At 40.4% G+C, this 26,360-nt stretch overlaps 1 protein-coding gene across 2 annotated transcripts in view; it reads right to left on the bottom strand.

The window, feature by feature from the left end:
• The window catches only part of znf407 (zinc finger protein 407), a 205,530-nt gene that overhangs the window by 165,561 nt on the left and 13,609 nt on the right, over positions 1–26,360 (bottom strand). For both annotated transcript variants that reach the window (XM_086039134.1, XM_086039135.1), the window contains exon 4: positions 22,294–22,408. In XM_086039134.1, coding sequence (XP_085895260.1) covers positions 22,294–22,408 — 115 coding nt within the window. The remainder of the gene's footprint in view (positions 1–22,293; positions 22,409–26,360) is intronic.

Below are 26,360 nucleotides of genomic sequence, written 5' to 3'. Positions count from 1 at the left end.
AGTTATGTGGCCATGTGAAAGTGGCAAATACGTCCTTTACCGCCAAGCCAGCCAGCTACAAGAGTCTTTGTGTCCAATGTCCAAATATGTTTTCATAATTTTTTTGAAAAGTCCGCCTTGAATATGAATTTCCAGTCCTGTACAGTAGTCCTCTCCCAGCTTCATGCAACATCCCACACGAATCGCTCTGAACCAATCAGAGGACAGAAAAGTGCTGATCTACCCGGAAGGAATCATGCAGGCACTCCTATACTGAAACTGAAATCTGATTGGTTCAGATTCTTAAAAAAAAAGAAAAAAAAAGTATTGTACTTTAAATTAACAGGGGCCTGCAATCCTGCATCTGAAGGCCTTGGGAAGTTTACGCCAATACAGCAACACATTGAAGCTGAAATCTGATTGGACAAAAAAATAACGAACCCAAAAACGACTTTAAGCTGCAATACCAGGACACACGATATTGAATGAAGACAAAAGACTGTTGTAAATGAATACATTTATACAGTATTTTACAAATTGTATACAAAGTTTTAAATGCAGGTCGGTGCTTTTGATAATATTTAGGCCTGCACAGATGGTCTTGAAGGCCCTGACGACACACTATTGTATACATACATACATACATACATAATATTATGTACATAATACTATACACACACACATAAATATTATATACATATTGTACACACTACACACACATATAAATATTATATACATAATATTATACACACACACATACACATACATACACACCTTCTTTGACCCAATACTGTGTTGTTTTTAGAGTTTTTAGAGACAACAAATAGAATAGATATACAGTGATCCCTCGCTACTTCGCGCTTCAACTTTCGCGCCCCCGCAGCATCGCAGATTTTTCAGAAGCATTCATAACAAATTTAAAATGAAACAACACAGCCATATCGGCAGTTATATTGCAAAAAGACGCATTGTTTCAAAGATATGAGTTGACTCGGAGGCTTTGTACATACCCGCAGGCGATCATAAAAGGTGGTGACTGGTTCCCAGCGCGAGATTGACCAACGAGAGCACAAGTGGATTTACTTTTTACACACACTGTACTGTGCGTGATCTGACTGGGTGCGCATCATCGCAGCCTCTCGTTAGTCTCGTCCACTATTCAAATGTGCCATTGATTTAGTCAGAGTCAAGCCGGACACTTTCTCATCCGTATTTGTAATGATGTGTTTGCGGCCATTTTACTTTCACTTTTCACGACGATGACAAGCGTTTTAAAGTGCAGGATTGGATAAATTACACTATGGCATTCGAGTTAAGGTTAGTCAATTTTATGATAAAAATTAAAACGTTAACATAGTTTTTAGCGAACGTTCCGTCGTGATCGTCAGCTGCCGTGGTTGAAGCTCATGTTTCTCTCACCACCTACAGCTTGGCACTGTATTTATATTCTTCATTTTGCATTTTTATAGTTAAATTGATTGTTTAACAAGTATTTAGAAGTGTGGGAACCATGTCGGGGTTTGCAACAGTGTAACAGTGGCGCAAGTCCCCCCAAAATAAAACTGTACAATAAATATCATACAAAATAATAATAATCATAATAATAATAATAAATCCGACGCTACTTCGTGGTTTTTCCACCTATCGCGCCGGGTTCTGTCCCCCCATTAACCGCGATGAATGAGGGATCACTGTATAATATACCTATATATCTATAGGTCTGGTACATAATGATATCATTTTCAGCCATTAGTTGCCATTAGTATTTCATATATCGGTAGGTTGATATGGATAATTTTGGAACTTTCTTTTTTTCCCCCCTTTTTTACTATTAAACATAAGGACCTGGAGGAAAAACGCTGAATTTAGGTCATTTTATTTTCAAATGTAATATTTAACCTCACATCAGATGTTACAACAACTATGAAAAAGCCAAATTAACTGGTGAATTTAAAGATTAAACTTTTTAAACATATCGTTTGCACGTAGGTACGTATTTTATATTAGTCTATCGATAATTACAGATTTTTTTTTAATGTATATCAAAAAAAGAAACATAATTTCATTAATAAAAAAATCAAATTAAAAACAATAAAATAGATTCAAGATAAAGATTAAGCAAGAAAACTACTAAGAGGGAAAATACCATTCAAAATATCTGGTAGTGGCCCGAGACCTCCGAGACCTCAAATAAATAAATATATATATATATATATATATATATATATATATATATATATATATATATATATATATATATATATATATACACAGTATATATATTGTATACGTGTGTGCGCACGCGTGTGTGTAGCCAATTCCCTAAACAACCCTCAGGCACATGAAAATCTGTGTTCACTACACTACCTTACGACTATCAGGTGCAGCTGCATGTCAAATGTATGTGTGGCAATTAATAAATCTTAATCTTGAATATCTTAACTGCATGTCACTCAAACTAGGTGACCACATAACAGTTGACAATAGTCACATACAGTATTGCAAGTGGAAGCTTGCAGGTTTTTAGCAAGTTGAATGGCGCCATCTAATGTTCAATACAGACACCACAAGTCATCAGCATGGATGTTTGCCTCAAAACTGTATTTCATGGAAGAAATTTGTTTTTGGTATTCTTGAAGCTTATCTACCCTGTAAACATTTCAGTAATCACATTCTGCTGGGGGGCTTGAAAGGCCAGGCCGCCTTTGAAACGACCATAAAAGTGATGAAAGTGAACCGCCTAATTTGAAATTTAACTGTAATAGACACCCGGCTATCAGTGTTTCAGCATAACCCTGACCTCTGTTTGTTTTGCTGAACTAACAGAATAAATGAATAAATGCTTCCTCTACACACAGCGTGCTCCTCCTCATCACACACAATGTTTCCCCCCTATGCAGGGATAATTGATGTGTCAGTGTTTTTACGGTTGGATGCAGGGTTGCAGACCTACAGCGCCTTATTTAGGGAGCCAATGTTGCAGGGGTTAACATGGGGTAATGTGAAAGCATCGCGCAGATAGTACAGTTGACAATAAGTTCCACATTTCTGCCCATGTGTTCACTTCTCTTTCCTGCAGGAAAGATCCTAAATTATTCTTGCAAGTAGAGACCAATATTATCATGTTATCTTTAATATCCCAATGTTGCTAAATGCACCTGAAGTATGCAAATCAACTGTTAGGGTGTATTCACACCAGAAGTCCTGTGGTCCAGAACCAAAAAGCGGACTCCCTTTTTTTTTCCCCATGTGGTGCGGTTCGTATTCACTCTGTATTTTCTGCAGGGGAATTACATTCTGTAAACACGCCAACGTGTGTGACAATCGGTTTTCTCCTTGGACCGAAATGACGAGAGCGGCATACAGAGCACAAACCCTGAAATGGAAGAGAACATTGAAGTCCTACGCATTCTTCTAGCACATTTGTACTATTATTTGAGCTGCAAAATGATTTTGAGTGTCAAGAGCAGCTCATTCAACGCAGGAATTGCTACGCTATTTTCTAAATTTTGGAACTGCATTGGCGAATGTGTGCGTGCCCTGACACACAACCCGCTTGCATCTGGGTGGCTAATCAAAAGACGGAGGATCAGGTACGATCAACATTCACTACGGGTTAATATTTCTCATGATACCGGGCTATGGTGGCCTGTTAAGGCCAAAAAGTCCCATGTATCCTGTAGTTCGTGCGGATCGGCAGTGGTTTGTACTCAAACCCGAAGCGCACTACACAAAAGTCTGTTTGGAAGCCGACTGGGACCACCTCAAAACGTGGGTCTCAGTCCAGTTGTTTGAGCTGCATGATTTGTTTGTGTATTCACAACTGCATAAAGGTCCGTACCGGCTTGGAAAACAAAGGTCGGTCTGTTTAAAGTGGACCAAACAGTGCAGGTGTGAATGCAACCTTATTTTGAATAACGAAAACACAAATCCAACTAGCCTATGCAAGTTTTTGAAAAATAGAATTTTTTGAAAAAACATTTTTACGCATTAAAATTACAACCACCGCACCGTTGTGATCACACATTTTTTTTCCCCTGCATTCACTTCATGCAGCGCAATAATAATCAATTAATCTGCAGTCTTATATAAAGTAACACATTCCAGTTGTTGATTGTAGATCAAAAGGTTACCACTATCCACTGGGGGTCCATTCTACCGTTTGGTAACACTGTAAAATGTGTGCGATGTTATCCACTTCTTTATGTGTAGGGTGTCTTCCTCTTTATCTGATTGCTATTGTGGCGAGCACCATATGCAAATCCAAATAACAACAACTATGAGAGATGTTATTGTAAGGTAGTAATGATTATGAAAATCTGAAACAGTAATACTACCCCTTTGTAAACCATTTCATCCCTAATTGCAAGCATGCCCCCAACCGTCTCGTTGCACCAGTCCCATCCTTATACCTCCTCATCTAATTCTTCCCAAGTGACCCTGTCAGGGTTTTTGGCCTAATTTGGTGGAAACTGTGATATCTTGGTTCAACTATGAGGAGCGTAGTGTATGCAGGCAAACAAAGAAATAAAGGTGATGTGATATGCAGCTTAAAAAACTAACACTAAAAAGTGAGCACATTGAAAAAGGGCATTCCATTAAACCCATACAGAAATGTACAGATTTACATCAACATTATATGCAGTCACGCCACAATTAGATGAACACAAAAAGACCACATTTCCTTTCTGTAATGTTACATCCATCCATGGATGCTACGGACAAGCCCTGAGAGTTTTCAACAGGTTTTATGCCTCCCACGATACTCAAAGACAGTGAGATGTTGCTTACAGCACACAGAGGATTCGAGTCAAGGACACAAGCACCATCACTCACCGCACCATTATTTGCTCATATTTAAAGCTGGGTGGCACAGAGGCTACCAGAGGGGCTGTAGCAACGTATACAAAGAAGGATGGGTGATTTTAAAGTCCAACGGGTGTGCTGAGCAACTGGGAACTAAAGGCGATGCAACTCAGGCACACAGAGAGAGGATGGGACGTCGGGCTTTATGTCAGCCCAGTGATATGAGCACTTTTATGACCAAGTATTTTTCCTGATGTCAGAGTTGGAGAAGAAATCACCATAACGTTGGGGAGTATGAATATTGCCCTTGAGGGCCCACTGTGGCTGCTCCTGTTTATGGTTGACTGGCAATCAGCCACTGATACGATAAGATCCACAACCTCTCATCCATCCACGTCAGCAATTAATCAATTAAACAGACCGCGGGAATGAGTGGGATCGCCTAGGTGTGTTAATACAATAGTGTGTTAAGGTTGATGCAATTTCATCACTAATGCCACCCATTTATCAAGGCTTATTAACTGTTTTGCAGAGACAATGGCCAATACCGCTTCATGAATATGAGACCAAGTGGTATTATGAATGAAGGAACCTGCCACATGATGGTCTGCTGAGCTTGACGACCAAAATTAAGAGGGAAACATTGAGGGGCCATTAGATAGTAAGAGTTCAAACAGACCAAAAATAAATCATAACTAGAAAATAGCTCAGAAATACTGTATACCATTCTTATTGACTAGTTGAAAAAATGTGATCCAACATGTTTCATTTGCATTCCAATTTTACAGAAAACTGCTGCTTACCACTTAACTGGAGCATGTAGGAGGGAGCACATACATCCCTTTACTGGCTTCGAGTGCATTTTAGAGTCAACAATCAGTCTTTGATTGGTTTTAAAATCTTGGAATTGTCTCGGTCTACTTTACCTCTCTCCAGCTATTCTACACCTACCCTTTCGAGTCAGCTGACCAGACGCTCATGGAGGTAGCAAGGACTAGGCTCAAAGGGGATGGAGCTTTTCCGGTGCCGGTCCCTCTCTTTGGAACCTCACACCTAACATTCCACAAGGCCCCTCTGTCCATTTTTTTTTGTTACTGTTTTTACGTTACTATTACTTTATTGTTTTAATTGTTCAGTTTAGATGTTTTTATGTTATATTTTTATTTCATGTAGATCCCTTTTTGTGCAGCTGTGGATGTTTTTCAAGTGCTCTAAAAATAAAGTTGAGTGGAGATACAATGTTATGACTTCAAAAGAACAGATACAATTAAATCCCACTTGACATGCATTTTAAACACCTCACTTCAGTATCGTATGACAACGACCGGGTGCCAGTAATAAGTTATAATTTCGTGGGTGTGTGCCAAAATTGTATGTTCAAGTATGTAAATTGAAAGTTATAGGAGAAAGAGCCAGCGAGTTGGCCACCTGAATAAACGTGGGCCGCAGAGTGGAAAAGCTTTTTGAATTCTATCACAGAATATATTTTGGCCATCGTGTCACTGAAAAGCGAAGGTTTGGACCATTCTTTGAACTTCAGGCAAGAATAACAAGATCCTCTATTACACCCAAACTACCATCTCCCGCACGTCTCAGCTCCTCCCATCAGCTAAATCATGATGATGCCAATCACCATTAAGAGCAACACAGACATGGGGAGACAGAAGATTCAAGGACAAATATTGAAGCATCCTCTGATGAGCTTCAAAAGTCCCAGATGGCATCTGTTATCTTGGTGAGGGTGAAAATAATGTATACTTCCAGCAAGTCCATCAAAACATGCCAGGGGAGATTAAGTGTTACATGGCATCTTTTCGGCAGGCCATGAGTTCGTCTGGGAAAACGAGCATGTCGTGTGACTGCTGTGTTAGCGTAAGTGATGAAAAGTTTGATTGTAGAACTGTGCATACTGTGAAGTAAAATGTAGAGGATCATATGATTGGTATGATGTCTCCAGCTGACTCTATTTTAGAGTGGCAAGGTATGGATGTGGGTGTTCCTGTCAGAGAACACAGGCCCGTAGTTCACTTGACACGTCTATTTATTGTGGTCTGCAACAACACAAAGATTAACCTAGCAACATCATCCAATGCGCAGCCATTAGTTAACAACATTACAATTCACGGCATTAAGCAATTAAACAGCCAAACAATACATACAATACACATTCACACGTTTCATCACTAGAATAGTTAGCATACTAGCCGACTAACTAGTGTTCATCGTGACATCACTCACGAGAACATATCTATGCAATTATGAACAGCAGTTACCTGACATGAACTTAAATGATTAAACTCACCTTTTAACATGTACACACAACAACAAACGTGGTGAAACACGGGCAATCTGCAACTACTGAGTGTGCTGGCACGAACAAACTACGAGCTGTGTCAAAGGAGGAAAAAGAAAAAGAAAAAAGTCACTCGCTATCAACACTTAGCGCTCGAGGAGCGTTAAATGCCTACTCAAAGTGTGGGACATCTCAGCACACATCGAAACTCAATGAATTTATCAAATGCCAACAATTACTAATAGTAAAACAACGTGAGCTTTCTAACATGAAGTATTTCTTAATAAAGCGTGTTTTACTCCGAATAACTTTTCACCACAATCCGATTCTGAAAGACACGAAACCGACTGAAGACTTCACGTCACTAGGACGATCCTCGCTAAAGTAGCAGTAATGTTCATTATTTTATTTTATATTTAGCAAACGCAACAGCCAGGGGGTAGCAAACATGGATGGAAAAAAATATATTACAGAAATGGTGTAATGAATTGGGTTATATGTGTTGTGGTCAAATTTGTGTTTTGCTGGGTTGTGTTGTTTTTCCGAGGTTAGTGAATGCATCGCGCGGCTCGCTGGATGGGAGGGGATGGAAGCGAGAGGAGCGGAGGAGGAGAGCGGTTGCACTTTTTTGACCGAACGGTTGTCGTACTGTATTGGCGTCGGTTGCGGCCCACAGTAGCCGGTTGGACTAATAAAAACGTGGTAATTAAACTACGTCTGTGTTCTTGGAAGACGCTACAATCTATTTTAAAGCATGACGTCATCGGCAGGCGCGAAGGAGCCGATCACATCTGCTACCCACACCGGCTTGTTGCGATCTGCGGGCCGGATCTAACAATAAAGCAATATCATCCCAGGGCCGTAGAAAACCTTGACTTTGACAATGTGGTGTAGAGGGACAAGACTGCTATCGGAAAACCTTTTCAAGACCCCCCACCCCCATGAATATTAAAGAGGCCCGGGCAGCAGACAGCCTCGGATTTACAAACCAGAGTAATGTGTCGGTTTGCTGAGTGAGAGGCTCCGTCTGGGTATCAATTAAATCACAAGTTGTCAGTCTGATGGCTTCTCAATAGTGGAGCTGCCCATTCCCCTTTACCCATCAGCTCAACTTTGTGTCAACCATCCATCTCTCATTGTCCCCATCACTATTTCCTCCCTCTTGCCATCTTTATCCTCTCTCCCTCTCTCCCTCTCAAGCAGCCGGTAACGGAATGCACAAATTACTCTCCCCTCCACCTTTAACTCACACTAAATCTTTTCCTTTCTTCACTTTGCTGAGCCGGGATATTTTATTCCTCCATCAAATATGCATCCCATTAATTAAGTTAAATTACTCCTGACTGCCAAATATTCCCAGCCTCTGTGAGCATCAACAGAGAAATACATGATTGTGAACCTCCAATGACACGGCCCCAACACTTAAGCATGAGTTACAGCCTTTTCAGCACTATCCATGGGCAGATTACCAGGCACTTTGGCCTGCTGGAATTAACCAGTGTTCATTTCTTCCCCTCTCCCCAGCTTTTTAATAAGTGCACGATGGATGGCTTTCACACTTCTGACAATGAAAGGACTGATATTTTAATTCTGTACCTTTTCTCCATCTGCCTTCCTCATCATGGCTTAATTGCTATTGTTAATCACTCATTAACATCCCTCTTTCTTTTCCTCCCAAAATATACAATGAAACAATTGCCTCCACGCATTGTTACTAAAACAATTCCGCGCCTTGATGTGATAAAAGTTTATCTCTTTGCATGTGCTGAGTGCTTTTGTTTTTATTTTGGCTTTTTTTTCTGTTCCATGCTTATATTACTATTAAACCAATAGGTGTTGATTATCAAGTCCCAAGGTCACCATTCTATGTGTACTATATGAGATGGTTATTAAAATAGGACTTTTACTGAAGAATATCTCTCTCTTCGTCTCTGGCACTCAGTAAATGCCGATTTGGGTCCACTTGGAAAACTTCTTTAAAAAAATAAATACATAAAAAATAACCAGGCAAACAGTGTTAATCTCCCTTAGGTACCCTTCGCGTGCAATTTAAAACAAACAATATTTGTATTATTACCACAGAACATGAATTGTCTTTCTCTTATATTAACAACCGTTGAGAAAGTCAAGCCATTCATAGTCATTATCCCTATACAAAGAAATCATGCCACAATCCTGTTAAAAAATTACAAATATACAGACATACTGAAATACAATTCTCTCTGAAAAGTATTTATTTTTCTTCTCTCCTTTTCCTCTTGCATTTTTAGAAGCGCACGTGTATGAGTGTGTTTCTCTTGGTCTTTTGCAAAAAAAACATTAATTTTACAAACATCAGCCCAAGGCTACTAAACACAGCTAATCCATTATGCCACACTTTATCGTGTTATGGGGGGTAACGGGCTGTAAAGCTGTCTCGGTCATAAAGAGTGATCACAGAGTACCGAGTCAAACCAGAACACCAAGCTCTCCAAGCCATGCAAAGCCCTTGTTCTCATCAGAACTGCTCATTCACATACTTAACCTTTCCAGACCAGCCATGCTGCATTATTTTCTAAATGACCTTTAGTGTTATTCATTTCATCTCCAATAATGGTGTATTAAATTCACTTAAATCACTTAAATGCGTCAAAGCATAATGTGTTTATTTTGGCAAAGGGGACAGCAGAAACTGAAAAAGGACAGTGTTCCCAGACACGGTACGCTAAATCACGTTTCGGTTCAATTCGTTTTTTTGGAAACTTTGGTGCGGTATATTTTCGGTACAAAAAACAAGATTTTTTTTTTTAAATGTTTATTTTGAAAAGATGACAAGTAAACTGTACTTTTTTTCCCAAAAAATAAATAAAAGCTAAGCATTCGGGTGATATTCTAAGAAATTACACCAGAATAAAAAATACACTAAATAAATTATCAAGACACTGACATCTTTAAACACTCAGCAGCAACAGCCTATGACACATCCAAGTATTCAAGTTAAAGCCAAGTTGTCATTACAGTACATATATACACTTTGTGATGAAAAAAATACATACAATAACAGTTACAATTATTGCTAATTATATTAAAAGTATTTTTATGATGAAAAAAAATTAAGTAATTTTAAAAAGTCTTTATTAAATTGTATACACTTTTTAGGCATTGAAATCTTTGAATGTTCAACAGCATATTGTAACGAATTGGGTTATCTGTGTTGTGGTCGGATTTGTGTGTTGCTGAGTTGTGACGTTTCCGAGGTTCATGAGCGAGTGGAGCAGCGGAGAAAAAAGAGCGCGAGCAGTTGTACTTGGATTAATAAAAACGTATTAATTAAACTACATCTGACGACATGTCCCTGGAAGACGCTACAATATGATAAATCTCGCTATTTAAGTTTGATGTTTTTGCTCCCTCGTCTAAGAAACATTCACAGTCGGATGATGCATGTTAGACGTGCTACCTGCCGCCGCCCATCTCATGTAGCAATGTCGGCACACAACTTACGGATTCAACCACGTACCTTTCCCCATCGGCGATTTTAACAGGAAAGGCAGAATGTTCCCAAACAGGAGACCGCAGTGTACGAGGGGACCTTCGAGCTCTGGCTCTTTTCTGGCTCTCAGCTTTTGTGCCGCCACTCTCCTCTCCCGCATGCAACAGTCAATAGCGCCCGTGCGAAAGCTCGCGCTAATAGTGGACCGAACCGAACGCAAGTGGACCGAACCGAACACGCCATACCGAAACGTATTAATACACCCACATGTACCGTTACACCCCTACCAGACACACATTCAATTCAAACCTCTTCTAGACGTGAATGATGAGGCCTATTAATCCAGAAGCTGATATGAACTAAATAGGTCAAAATGAGTTTTAAAGTGAAATGAAGGAACTGGAAAGATAATCAGTGACTTCAGCAAATGTAGATAAAAAATATTGGAGCTTCACTTAATAAAATGGCAGGGAGCCAAACCCCATCACTTACTCATTTCAAACGTGTGCAGATGCTTTACAGCCCCCTTAAGGTTAATATAAGGTATGAGAAAAAAAATAAATCAGCAAACCCACAAAAGATTTCAAAGAATCAAAACATATCCATATTTATTTATAGGGAAGTCAACCCAAAAATGTTTAGCAGACACATGCAGCCCCACTAGTTTACACACGTCATTTTGATAATTGTGCTTTTGGAATATGAGTTAAGCATTAAAGTGAGACTTGGATGAGCGCAACATGACATCAGTACTAAAGTGACGTAAAAGTGTTCTGCACAATAGTTTGGATTTATTGACATAAAACGTGATGTCATCATGATCACCTCCACAAAATCAAAAATACTGTGGCGATTGCTTCTCCACTTTCACAGGCTGTTACGTTTTTAATTGGCCGGTGTGTTGTAGGTCGAAAAACTAGGGCTATTCCTCATCCCGATACCGTATTTTCCAGACTATAAGTCGCAGTTTTTTCATAGTTTGGCCGGGGGTGCGACTTATACTCTGGAGCAATTTATGTGTGAAATTATTAACACGTTATATTGTATCTCTTTCCTTTTCAACATCAGCAAACAATACAACAAACAACCACAGGAGGGCGTTCTAAGGCTGCATATAAATCTGCATTACATATTGACTTTGCAACGTGCACAATAACATGTATAGTGTATATCATTTCAAATCTTATTGTAACATACATAAAGAAACATAAAGGGAAATCCTAAAAGCTATTGAAATGCATGAATAATTTAAACGATTAAAATCCAACATTTTGATGAATCAGTAATTAAAATAGTATGATAAAGTCAATTTGACTGTCTATCAATATACATCCATACAAAATAGTGTATGCTATTTTATATATTTATATATTTTATAGCTTTAAGACACTGGCTGGGGTCTTGCATCAGCCACACGTAAGGAGCTGAGAGCATGGAAGAGAACAAAGAGATAATTATGACCGAATATATAAATACTTTTGGAGACTTGGAAACATTCTACACGGTCGGGGATAAATAAAAGACTTATTTAATCAATCTACAACAGTTTTGGTGAGTTTAAAGTTATCTTACCGTAACATTCTTGTATGCTATGTTTGTATGTATGCTTTTTGTATGTGTGAAGGTTGGCTAAATGTTACCATCGTAGCTCAGTGGAAATGATGTGTACTAAGAGCACAATTAATTTCCTCCAAAATTGCGACTTATAGTCCAGTGCGACTTATATATGTTTTTTTCCCTTTATTATGCATTTTATGGCTGGTGCGACTTGTACTACGGGGCGACTTATAGTCCAGAAAATATGGTAAATGTGCACGTCTACTCATTCCCACTTCAGTCTCTGTAATTATCCTGACTGGTGCTTAATGCATCGCCCGTCCTAACCATGAACAGCAAAGAAGCAGTGGTTTTTTGTTGTTGTTTTTTTAGCAAACAAGCAGTGTGCGCTCGTCCCAGCATAAATCTTTGTAGCTCTGCTCACTTCGACATTTCTTCATTCTCATAAATCAGCCACGGAGAGGTTAATACTTTTGATATGTTGAAGTAGTCATTAGTAGGGATGTCCACATCAATTTTGGTGCCAATTGATCGCCGTTTTTGGACATTATAAGCAATTAAAGTACAATGATTTCCAATGGAGAGTTTGTAATTGGTCCCTCCAGTGTCTCCGACCGAACACGGATAGAACGGTAGGGGGCGTGGCCATTTTCCTCATTAACAAGAGGCGTGAATCATGGGGTCACTTATTTCCTAATTCCTCCCAAATTTATTGATAAAATAGAAAATGACAACTCTTTTCATTTTCCCAATCAAAAAATATATAAAATGAACTTGTTAGTGAAAACATGGCCATCCCAACCCAACCATCTCTTTAAAATCCACCCATTTTTAGCCATCTCAGGGGGAGGCCTTTTGTCTCTTCCGTCGACTGAAAATGACATCACAGTTATCAGGGCTCAGTTAACGACCAATCATGGGTGAGCTTCAGAAAACAGGTCAGTCGTGATTGGTCATTACCTGAGCCCTGACAACTGTGATGTCATTTTCAGTTGACAGCAAGTCGCAAAATGGCCGCCCCCTGAGATGGATAAAAACGGGTAGATTTTGCTGCTTAACTCATATTCCGCAAACGCAATACTAACCAGGATGTCATGTTTTAAGAAGTGAAGGCGCATAGAACATATTATTACAAAGACAATTTTGAGGTTCAATATTAATCAGAATGACATGTTTAGAGTAATGAAGGCGCATATAACACATTATTATTCAGAAAATTTGGGGGTCAAATATTAATCAGAATGCCATGTTTAGAGAAGTGAAGGCGCATATAACACATTATTATTCAGAAAATTTGGGGGTCAAATATTAATCAGAATGCCATGTTTAGAGTAGTGAAGGTGCATAGACCATATTATTATAAAGAAAATTTGGGGGTTGACTTCTTTAAGTGTTGCACATTTGGAAACACCACCACACAACCCATCCCCCAAGAGATTGTTCTTGCTTGAAACACACAGCTCTCAAAAAGGTCTACCAGTAGGATACATTGATCAAAATGCAATTGTACTAGCAACGCAATCGCTATGTTGCCAAGATGTAGTCTTAAATGCCCTTGCTATGTACAGTAGGAGGTGGGGCAATGTGGGCTCTTTGTAAAATCACTAAAGTACGCAATGATTAAGTGTAACTCGAACACCGTCTGTGTTGTCCGTAGGCCTGTCAGGCAGTAATTCTGTGTATTGTATTCAGCTGTTTAAATTGCACGCCACCGTGTCCCTCTGACACGTTATGAAGCGATGATGTACAATTATTGCGGGGAGGCAGGAGATCAGTAGGGTGACATTATAATCATCCTCATAGGGATCCTTCTCTTCATCTGCAACAACTGTTAATGTTTGAATGGGAGGGAATAAGGGGGGAAAAAAAACATAAAAATAGTTCTGAGGGAGTTCTAACTCAAATCTGTTTGAGGATTACAGAGAATCACGTCAAAGGAGAAGGAGAGGGATGTGAATAGACAATAGAGGGTCTGCATTAAGTGACGGTTTCTCTGGATAAGCAGCAAGCTAAGATGCTCCTCTACTGTCAGTGCCAGGCCTCACAGTGCTCATACAGGCCCGGGCATTAACGCACATTACTGCGGATGAGCCACACAGGGCGGAACTGATGGGCTATTCTGGGAGCAGACCAGACAATCTCACAAGACAGGGGCACATAAAAACCCTGACATGAGCCAGCCCCATCCTGTTAACAGTCAAATCACACACCCAACATGAAAACATGACTATTTATATATTTTCTCGCCAACACTAAGTCAAGAGAAGTGTAACCATGGAGGAAAGACGCCTCAGCTGCAGGAAACACAGACAGACGGATGCAAACTCTACAAACTTTTGAGTTCCAAGCAACAGTTTTTAAAGTTTTACTTAAATTCCTGAAGTGACACACAGTTTATGACTCATAATAATAAAAAAAGCAGTCCACAAGAGAACAATCCACGCCTTTGAGAGTGTTAATACTGGTAAGGCCAAGGCTGAGGGGCTGATATTAAACCAATGCCTCACAGCATTTAGATTGTTTATGCATAATTTAACACCTACAACAACACTGGATGTCCGTCTGGACCAGAGAGCAGGAGGGTGAAAATGCTGAATGCAGGGCCTTTCTGGTAGATGATGGAGTAGAGGAAGGGGAGGCTCATTAAATGACCAAGCCCCACTGTGGACAAAACATGCTGGGAGGAATACACAAGAACCTACCACCTCACATGCTGTTGGATTTTTTTTTTTAAACCAATTAAATATGAGAAATCTTATGGCGCATGCTAACAGCCAATTTGTGTTTTCTGCTGTTGTTGCACCTTAGGAGTTCTTTATAGGCAAATTAAAAACGGATCTCTTTGTTGTGAAATGAAGACACACACATGCAGATAGGTAAGATCACTGACAAGCATGCGAGTGAAGGAAGTGAGCAAGATGGCAAGGCAAGTATTGAAGATGATGAGCAAGACACAGAGCAGCCCTCTCTGGTTTGAATGGAAGCGTGGTCAAGTGCTCCACGTAAAACTGCACTGGACTCACGTTTGCATTCGTTAATTAAATGCCACAACTATACGATCTTTAACCATCCATAACCTTCCCCAGTCCTGACAAGACATCAACAGCAGTAGATAGGTGAGATCAAGCACACCCATTCTCTGAGTTTTAGACCAGCAATAATCTTGTGGTCTAAAGCTTGAACAAGGGAATCAAGGAAATTGATCTTCTCGTTTCTTGCACAACAACAGTGTGGGATTTGTACATTCTCCTTGATTGATCACTGACTCATTGATTTGTCAACTTTACTACTCCACAATGACGTTTAGAGCAGGGGTGTCCAAACTTGGTCCTCAAGGGCCGGTGTCCTGCCTGTTTTCCAGCTCTCCTTGCTGCAACGCACCTGATGATCGTTAGTAAGCTTCTTCAGAGCTGGAAAACAGGCAGGAAAGCGGCCCTTGAGGACCGGGGCTGGACACCCCTGGTTTAGAGCCTGACGTGCCTTAGTCTTTGGTTGCGTGTTTTTGGTTTAAGGAGGAGGTAGAGTCGCTTTTCGAAAGAGATGAGTGTGTTGAATGAAATTAGTTTCTCACCTTAATTGAATTAAATTGACTTCTATTTCTGAATTATGAAGTTAAGTGGGTCAAAAACCAGACTCAACCAAGATTTTGAACAACTTTTTTAAAGTGAAAGGAGTGCAGGGAATAATTCCATCACACACAAGGAGGTCTGTTATTATTTGCAAACGCCGCAAATGCCACAATTCAGACACAGCTGCTGTTGTGGCGGGCCCAGAACGTGATGAGGTTTCCTAGTTTGGAAAATAATTTGTATTTTCTCAGGCTGAAATCACATGACATCCCTGCGTAAATTTCATACAAGAGTTGTCCATTCATCGGTGAATAGAGATTATTCCAAAACATTCCTTCCTCCTGTGATTTTTCGTAATTATAGTACTGAAGAAATATCAATGACTTCATCAGTGACTAGACAGTTGCTTGGACGTCATCCACTCATTACTTTAGTGGCAATTTAAAAAAATAATAATAATCTGAAGTCACGCAAGCCGCTACAACAGAGTGAAAAATGCCAACCCAAAAAACTCAGCAAGAATGAAATGTCAATTGTAATTTTTGGAAATGATTAAAAACACAAAATAATGTATTTTGGGTTACGTCAGATATTGTCTCAACAGCGGCAACATTGGACAATGCAGGTCTTAAATCTCACGTTTCTCGTTCAGCCTATACAAACGTGCAAGTACATCATACATAACAGGGTTCGACATTAACTCATTCACTGCCTTTGATGAATGAATTCGTCAAACCGTCCTTTAGCGGGGTGGGTGGACCAACGTCCCGGGCCATCTTCTCTGAAGTTTTCAATGGGATCTGGCATGAGGAGTCATTTTTCCCCCAGCATTGGGTGGCAGCACAGTGGTGGATGAGTCATCAAAATACAGGAAAGGAGGAAAAAGGTGGGAGTTTGGGGGGCCTAATACAGGGGAGGACCTACTGAAGAACGGAGAATTACAGATGGCTGACGCTTGAGCAGAGTATATTCGGAGCTAAACGGAAGCCAAAGATGCCGTCACCCTTGACGATGACGGCGATCGACGGCAAGTCTAGCAAGCGCCACCATGCCAAAAGAGCATCGAGACTCCTCCCCGACAGTATCGAAGGTATGTTGCTAACTGCTCCCTATCAAAACACTTTGTCCTTCAGTCACGTGCATGCCATTATTCTGCTATACTAGACGTGTTACCAGTACTAACGTGTGTATAGATCATGCACCGGTGTGTACATGTGGGGAAAAAAATATGTAACGCCGAACGTGGAGTGCCGTTAAAGTGCTCGTAACGTGATCGCGGCCAAACTGCAAAGCTCAAATCAGACCCAGTCAAAAGTTTGTAGAAATTATGTCATGTCATGTCATGTCATCTTCCAAACCGCTTATCCTATACAGGGTCGCGGGGAGTTGCTGGAGCCTATCCCAGCCGTCAACGGGCGAAGGCAGACTACACCCCGAACTGGTCGCCAGCCAGTCGCAGGGCACACACAGACACTGTCACTGAGCGGGAATCGATCCCACGCTGCCCGCACACAACTCGAGCATGTGTACCACTACACTATCAGTGGACAGAAATTATGTGAAAATGATTGTTAATGTGTATAAAGTGCATGAGATTCTGGCATGTGTGTGTTGAAGAAAGGTAAAGTTTTTTTTCCATGAGGGTAAGCAAAAGAGAAGATGGTTGGATGGATACTGCAACAATGAAAATATTTTTGAATAATTGTATATAATTATATAATTTCCAGATTGTACATCAAGCAAGAAGGTCCTTCCCATTGCCGTTGGCAGAGCAAAAAAGGAGGTAAAAAAAACGAAACAAAAAAACTGCAGAAATCAATAAAAATAATAATTTGTAGTACTTTCTTATTTTTCTATAATTCATAGGCTGGTATCAAGCTTGCTCGAAGCCAAAAGAGTTGCTGTAGAGTTGGACTCTGACTGTCTTGTTGACTGTTGCCAGCTGTTTCACAGACAAGATACTCCAACATATTGTGGATGAGTCACACACACTTTTATGTAGTTCATATTCAAACTACTTTTTTTCCCCAAATGTAAAAATTGTAAATAGTTATAATTGATGTAAACCAATACACAAGCACACACCCAGGCGCACGCACACGTGTGCAGACACCCACGCACGCATGTACATACTTGAATATAGTTTGAAGTTCATACAGTTTGGTCAAATTAGAAAATTGTAAATACTGAATTTATATTTGCAAATAATTATTTCACCATCAAAACCATTTTGTCAGTGTTGTAAAGTTGTTTAGGATGTTTGAGCTGTCAGAAAAACAACGCCCACACGTAAACATAGTAGGGTCAGGGACACTAACTTTGGGGAATAATATTTAGAAAAGTAAATTCTGAAGACGTCTACCATCTAGAAGCTACCACGAAAAAAAAACAGCAGCGTTTCGCACATTGAGGTGTTTCCTTTGGATATGGTTTCTCATTGCTCCGGTAGAGTAGTTGTAAGCGAGTTTATGCTGAACCTACAGGTCGATGATGGCGGAGCCGGGCCCATTGGGCATGGCGGCGGGGGCAGGCAGACGAGCATGAGAGCGTTTGTTCCAGGCGCTGCGATGCTCACCGCAGAGCAAAGATTACCCAACTAATTTGTGAAATGACTGCCCGCGATATGCTGCCGCTTTCTTTTGTTGAGGGCAATGGGTTCGAAAAGTTAATGCTGTATATCGAGCCTGAGTACACGGTGCTAAGTCGCAAAACAATCACGCCCCAACTCGAGAGTAACCATAACCAAATAAAAGAGGAGATGCTACGAGCGTTTGAGCGGGTCAACTACTGTATGTGGACATAACTACAGACTGATGTCCACAGCCACCGAATCTTAGATGACTATAACGTGTCATTATGTGGACGAAGGACATCTCCGCAGCTGTGTGCTTCAGACATGCGCCTTGGAGGAAAGACACACAGCTGAAAATTTGGCTGCTCACTTGCGGAGTGTGATTGGTTTGTGGGCACTAGAAAATAAAGTCGTCGCCTGTGTGCATGATAATGCACCTAACATGGTGCTGGCGAATGAGACACTGCTGGACTGGGAGTGAGTACCATTACTCATTACATTATTCATAATAAATGCCATGCATTGAATTGGCAAATGTATCAGAAATGTATTTCTCTTTCAGTTGTTCACCTTTATTCAGTCAGTTGTTGTTACATCAATAGAATTTAAATTAACAAACTGTCCTGAATGTTTGGGCTAAAATAGCCCCTAAATACACAAAGCATTTGCATTGTAAACTTTGAATTCAATAAGTATTAAATTTCAGGTTTTCTTGCTTATAGACTAGTTGACTAGTCGCAAATAAAATTTGAGACTAGTCGGCGGGCAAATTAGTCAAAATTCCCATACCTAGTTTTGATGCATTTTTATGCTTCATAAAACATTTATGTCTGAATATTGGGAGGCTTGGAACGGATTAGGGCATTTACATGGAAAACACGTCTCTACTTACAAAATGTTCTACTTAAGAAATTTCTTCCGGAACCAATTAATTTCGTAAGTAGAGGGACCACTGAACTAGAGAACGTAGAAAAGTAGGAAGAAACGTTTTTTTCTCATGAAAGAGGAGAGTCTTAGCTTTATTTGTTAGGCTCCGTGTTCATATAGCTGTAGATCACAATATTCTGTGGGCTTTGAAAGATCAGCGAAAATCCTTCAAAACGGCTGGCAAAATGGAGGTGCTTGCTCGGAAAATGGCTGGCAGTGAATGAGTTAACAGTGGCCCAGGGCCACAGCATGACTGTGTCGTGCCACCCAAAGTTCACAGACGCTGGCCCGACCAGGATAGTACAAATTTAATAAATAAGTATGATCGAATCAACATGTTCCTGATTTTTTAATATTAAATATTGAATATGTTGAGTTTTATCCACTTAAATTTATCACTCATCATTGATCATTTTATACACATTTCTTTGCATGTTAGGTTAAATCCTTCCCCAGAAAAATGTCAAATGCTAAATACTCAGTAAGATATCATACAGCAAAAAATAATAATAATAATGCAATATTAAGAGGCTAAATGTGATAGGCCAATGCCGGTTCTAGTAGGGCCAGCACAACATGACCCAAAAAGACTTAATATAGGACTCTGCATTATACCTACTATGTGGTCATCCACAACTGATGTATTTTAATTTAGAATTAAGGGGGGAAAAAAATAAAAAATCAACTGGCAAAAGTTGAGGCTGTGTGCATGTGTGGTTCTGTCCTTTAATGAGGGTGTTTCTGGGGGGTTTCTTTTTTGTTTTCTCCTATTTATTTAAGATGAGGGACGGCCCAGTAATCAGTCAGTAATGAAAGCGCACACAGGGCCGATTTGTCACCAATGGCTTGCTCTGGCAGCACTTGGCTCCTCTGTGCGTATGATTTGTGAAACCAGGGACTGAATTTAGTAGTGCCATTTAAAGACATATTGGAGAACTGCTCCAAATGTATGTGTGTGTATGTAAAGTGTCACATTTGTAGCACTTGGGAGGAAAGGGGGTTTTCGCTGGAGAGCTTGTGAAACATGAGCATTCCTTCTCATTAAAGGAAAAGCAATGTTTAGACCAAAGCCTACTTGAGCCTGCTGTAATATATTTGCAAACATCGTTGAAGCAAATAAACATTCACTCACTGGCTTTGGTTGAACAAAGTTGGACTGGAAATGAACTAAGTGGAGCTATTGACAGAAAAATCCACAGAGGGAAAACTTAACATCTTTAAAGATAATCTTCATCGTTGTGAGTCTACAGAGCCAAAGATGCTTGATGTTTCCAAAATTCAAATTCTAAAGTAAATAGTTTTCTCCAACTGTGTGCTAAATATGACATGGTATAAAAACACTCTTACACAACCTGATTAGTTACAGACTTATGGTGAACTTCATTACCAAGTACTTGAATTTAACTTTGTAAAGGTCTATTTGGAGAAACACATGCTCAAGTTGTGGGCATTAAAGGGGACGTTTGAGCCCAGCATGTCCCAAGACTTGTGAAAATAACATAGGATAAAATAAATATGATAAAGAGAGTATTCAAGGCTTCAATGTTAGCAAATATGCAAAGTATCAAAGGTCTGGATGTAGTAGGATGAAAATGCAAAAGGCTTGAATTTCACATATTTACAAGGTCATTTTGTACTTGACAAAAACAAGAGTGTTACAGTCCAACATGTTCAACGTGCAGGGATGAATGAGCATGAGGCTATAATGAAGTAGTTGTGTTTTAGTACTTCAATAAATAGTTTTGAATAATAAATTTTGAAATCAATGAATAATGGTTTTGATAATCACAATTTAAATCTCAATCCAAAATAATTGTGATTAATATTTTTTCCATTATCGTCCAGCCCTACAGCACATGCTATTAAGTTAGAACAATTGAAAAAAAGAGACAAATAGATAACAATATTACCTGTATTGTATTGTATAAAAGGCTATTCCTAAATCCACAAGAGTGAATTGTGATGCAAACACTAATGATCACACACGTAGTTCAATGAGGCATGTCATATCCATCTATTCTTTATGTATATGGCACCAGAGAGTTGAAGCGCTTACGTGGTATGCGAACTACTTTTTGTGCAATTTACACAAAACAACGCTTTTATCAAGGCTTCTATCAGGTAGTTGAAATGAAATCAGCCCCCCATCAATCCTAGTAACTCGGTTTTATCTGAATCATCTGTTTTGGTAGCCGCGAGCCACATGGTTACTTAGCCAAGCACTGACTTGTACGTCAGCGCACTTGGTGTACCGGGAAATCGAGCACTGACAAAGGTTCTGCATTGGTTGGGACACAAACTATGATTAAAATTCAATAACTTTTTTTAATGCATTAATTATTTTGTAAGTAATTAACCATAATTAGGGCAGCACGGTGGTCGACTGGTTAGCACGTCCGCCTCACAGTTCAGAGGTCGTGGGTTCGATCCCGGCTCCGGCCTCCCTGTGTGGAGTTTGCATGTTCTCCCCGTGGGTTTTCTCCAGGTACTCCGGTTTCCTCCCACATTCCAAACACATGCATGGTAAGTTGATTGGACTCTCTAAATTGCCCCTAGGTGTGATTGTGAGTGCGGATGTTTGTCTCTGTGTGCCCTGCGATTGGCTGGCAACCAATTCAGGGTGTCCCCTGCCTACAGCCCGAAGACAGCTGGGATAGGCTCCAGCACGCCCCGCGACACTTGTGGGGATAAGCGGTATTGATAATGGATGGATGGATAACAATAATTAAGGTGTTCCAAGTATATTTTTGTATATACTGTAGTGTACATTGTGTAGTTGGTATGCAAAGATGGTCGGCAAAAATTTCAAGCAGAGAAAACTTTTTCCAACTCCCTGCAAACTGAGGTTTCACTGTATTTAACAAATCTACAACCTTGGTAAAACTCAGATCTCATCACTTTTGCATTCAAATAGTTGCAACACCATTTCACACAGTGTCTGAAAAACGTCTTACGACTAAACTTTTTTAAAAGTGACAAAACTGTATGTTTTGCTTCACAACATGAAAAGTTAACGACAGTTTGTGACATTCAGTTTCTAATTCAGATCACTTGACAACACCATACTGCAAGCCCAGTAGACTGTAAAAGAGTGAAGTTACTAAATCTTAAAACTCACCCACAGATGTCACATCTGTACTCCCTCATGCCAAGGTGCCTTTTCACATGATTTCTGGCATCTCCCAGCTGAGCCGTGGCGAAGTGGCAGATTTTACAAAGAAAGGGCTTCGATCCTGTGGAAAAATATTGGTGAGTTAATGAACAGTACTATTAAAACATGACATGGTTTGAGCAGCAGTGTTTTTTTTGTTTTGTTTTATTTATCTATAATTATTTCCAATGTCAAGTATGGTAAATGGTCTTCCACTTGTACCGTATAGCACTTTCCCAGCTATTAAGGCACTCAAAGCGCTTCACTGTTTTCACATTCACCTACTGATGATGCAGCATCAGGAGGTCAGTACTGGGTTCAGTACCTTACTCAAGTACAGTTCAACATGGGCACACGGGCCGGGGATCGAAACCGCAACCTCTGTGTAGGGAGAGGACCACTCTAACCTTGAGCCATGCCGCCCCATGCATGCAGTAGTACGACCATTACTTACTACTTTTATTTCACTTGCCGAAGATTGATTTCAGAATCATGAAACCAGTTATCCTCAGTCTAATTGAAATAAAACTACAGTCACACCCTCGGTGCCAAGTATCTCTTCTTTTACTTTCGCTTTATCCTTGTCAGTCTTCTTCATCTTATCGTTATGTATGTATGTACAGTCCTCGGGATAAATGAGTACACCCCCATCGAAAAATAACACTTTAAACAATACGTCAATGAACACAAAAACAATTTCAAAAATGTTGAAATGACTGAATTTATACAACATCTGTTTAACTTATGAAAGTAAGATTAATGTAATAATATAACATAGAGAGCAAACATTTTGGGTTTTACTTAAATTACTGTGATGCAAAAATTAGAACACCCCATGGAAAGTCTGTGGCGCAAAGCTACATTTTAGACTACAAATGTACATAGGAGAGTATAATTATTCCAGCAGACAGTTGACTATAAATGGGTGTTACTTAAAGAAAACCCCCTCCCATTTCATGTTGTTAGCAATGGCACCACATGGAAGAGAAATGTAATGAGAAAGAAAATAATTTCTTGACGCAAACGTGAAGGTTACAAGAAGACCGTTATAGCTTTACTTACCAGTCAGAATACTGTAGCAAAGGTGGTACAAAAATTTTAAAAAGAAGCCAAGACCTGTGCTGACAAAGATGAAGACTACTGGGACTCTATACTCTGGAGTGATGACACCAACATAAATGTTTTTACGTGGCTGAAAATGTTCGAGAATTACATCAGGGCTTCACGATATATCGAACAAATATCGTCATTGCGATGATGGCACGTGCATGTGTTCATTGCAAAGACGCGGGATAAATGAATATGTAATTATGGTATTGTACGCTTTGTTGCACGTGTTGCTGTTTATCTGCGTTTGACAAATCAGATGTGACCTTAAACGCGCACTGAGGACAAATACAATGAACAACTCGTACCTAAAGAGAATAGCACGTCTGGAATATGGGACTACTTCAGCTTCACGAGAAAAGACTTATCACAGATGCAGGTGCTCCACAATTTATGTTGAAGAATAGTGGCTACGTCAATAGGAAACACAACTAATCTACACAGTCACATGGAGCACAACCACGAGAAGTTATATGAGGTATTCAAGTCTAAGAGTCACAAAACTACTAACGTGAAAGCAGTTTGTAAAACGGCAAATCCACAGACCACAAACCATTAATGACAGTTTTGCGAGTGTCACACCTTACAAGAAAACTTCAAAGCGCCACAAAGCTATTACCGCAGCTGTTGCACGTTTTGTAGCCAAATGCATGATACTGATTAGTACTGTGGACAAAGGAGTCTTGCTTTACAGTCGCTACGCAAGGCACACAGCTTGAGCACTGTTTGAATATATAGATTCCCATTTACAGAACAACAGACATGTTACTGCTCTTGGGTATTACATGGTTGTCACTTACCCAGGTCTATGCATGAATTAAGTGATTGATTTGATTTGGAGTAATTCACTCAACAAAAATAGAAATGTAACATTTTTGTTTTTGCTTTCATTTTTGTTTTTGCTTTCATTTTTTTATAAGATGAACTCAAAGGTCTAAAACCTTTGCCACATACACAATATCTGCATTTCTCTTGAATATTGTTCACAAACCAGTCTAAATCTTTGATAGTGAGCACTTCTCCTTTGCCGAGATAATCCATCCCTCCTCACAGGTGTGCCATGTCAAGATGCTGATTAGACCCCAGAGCTGGGCACTTGACCCTTTTTTGTCCGTCCGGCCGCGACCCTCCAACCATGACCTGGGTACCTTCCGGACTCCACCCCCCGCTCTTATTCATAAAAATTATCACCCCCCACCCGTACCCAAAAAAAAAAAAAAAAAAAAAAACGTGCATGACGCTGCCGCAGGAGAGATGCTAACGGACTAACGGAAGAGGTTTATTTAAAGACCATTAGCTGGCTAATTTACTATTCAAACCCGTAGTGGACACGCTTCAAACATCTTTCAAACACACCACTAGTACATACCCTGCTGCGTGTGCTTACTTCCATTGCGAACCCTGGGGTTGGTTTTGTCGTATTGTATAATTTGGGTCCAACAGACGACAATTTGCAAGCATTCAACCAGTTACTTATTTATTTTCCACACTTCCCCTCCTTCACGCATTCAAAATAAAAGCATATGAGCAAATCACTACACAGCAGGTTTGCTACGGCGTATTTCCGGAAGTAGGGAAGACTCCAGAAGAAGTGCATGAACTCCACCTTGATGTGCCAGGCCAGCGTCATACTAGAGTGCTGCGCGCAGCTTGACTATACTCGCAGAGACAAGTTGCGTTCGAAGTCGGGGGTGTCGCTTCGAAAAGACAGCGACAACAATGGATATCGTGCCTGCTACGACCATAAAGGGACCGAGATGACTCGTAGGTGAGTAGCTTATACGTGACATAACAACCACACCGCTGCCAAACTAGTTTGCTTTGCAGCAGCAACAAGCTGTGTGGTGCATCCTCTCCTCTGTGGGAAACTCTATGTCATTGCAACATGTGACATAATGGACCGATCAGAGCAGCAACAATTCCTGATGTGTGCGTGGCATGTGTTGCAGACCTGTCCCCAACAGCACAATGCGTAGGTCATGTGAATCAATGCGGCATCGTTCCGATGCGGGAGTAGAAAGAAGCCTAAAAAGAAGCCTTTCACCAAGTAGGCTGAGATTAAATTTGGCCGCCTCGCGACCACGTCACACGCATGAGGGCCAATTAGTGGGCTGGACTAAAATCCACTTCCGGCCATGCTTAGTCCAGCCCTTTTTAAAAATTTGTCAGCCCCCACCACACGCCCCAAAAATGGGCATCCGGCCGGGCCGGAGGGTACGACCGGACTGCCCAGCTCTGTTAGACACCATGATTAGTGCACAGGTGTGTCATAGACTGCCCACAATAAAAGGCCACTCTGAAAGGTGAGGTTTTATCACACAGCACAATGTCATAGATGTCGCAAGAATTGAGGGGTGCATGTGATTGGCATGCTGACAGCAGGAATGTCAACCAGAGCTATTGCTCATGTATTGAATTTTAATTTCCCTACATAAACTGTCTCCAAAGGCGTTTCAGAGAATTTGGCAGTACATCCAACCAGCCGCACGACCGCAGAGACCACGTGTAACCACTCCAGCTGTCGTGACGAAAAGAAGCGGACAATTCTTCATTGCGCGCTAGGGACGGTAGGACAAAGGCTTTTTTCACGTTACCGGACATGGGTGCTACACACACTTTACGAATGTACGGATTGAAAAGACACTTTTTTCCTAAAGTTAATGTGATTGCTGAGCGTCACGTTGACAGTCAGCAGACGGCGCCCAGCAAGACGATTAATCAGTTTCTGGTTGCACTACGTGAGCTGTCGGCAGCATGTGAGTTTGGTGACAGAGAGGAACAAATGCTTCGTGATCAACTGATAGAGTGTGTTGCCAACACACTCATACGAGACAGACTTCTTCTGGAAGCAGACCTGACCCTGGCTAAAGCGGCTACAGAAGCTTTACAAATTGAGGCTGGACTCCGAAATTCTGACGTGCTCTCCG

The sequence above is a fragment of the Filicampus tigris genome, chromosome 8 (assembly GCF_054856515.1).
Source record: "Filicampus tigris isolate MCC_2025a chromosome 8, RoL_Ftig_1.0, whole genome shotgun sequence".
In the NCBI taxonomy this organism is placed as follows: domain Eukaryota; kingdom Metazoa; phylum Chordata; class Actinopteri; order Syngnathiformes; family Syngnathidae; genus Filicampus; species Filicampus tigris.
This window is presented reverse-complemented; position numbering and strand designations above follow the sequence as displayed.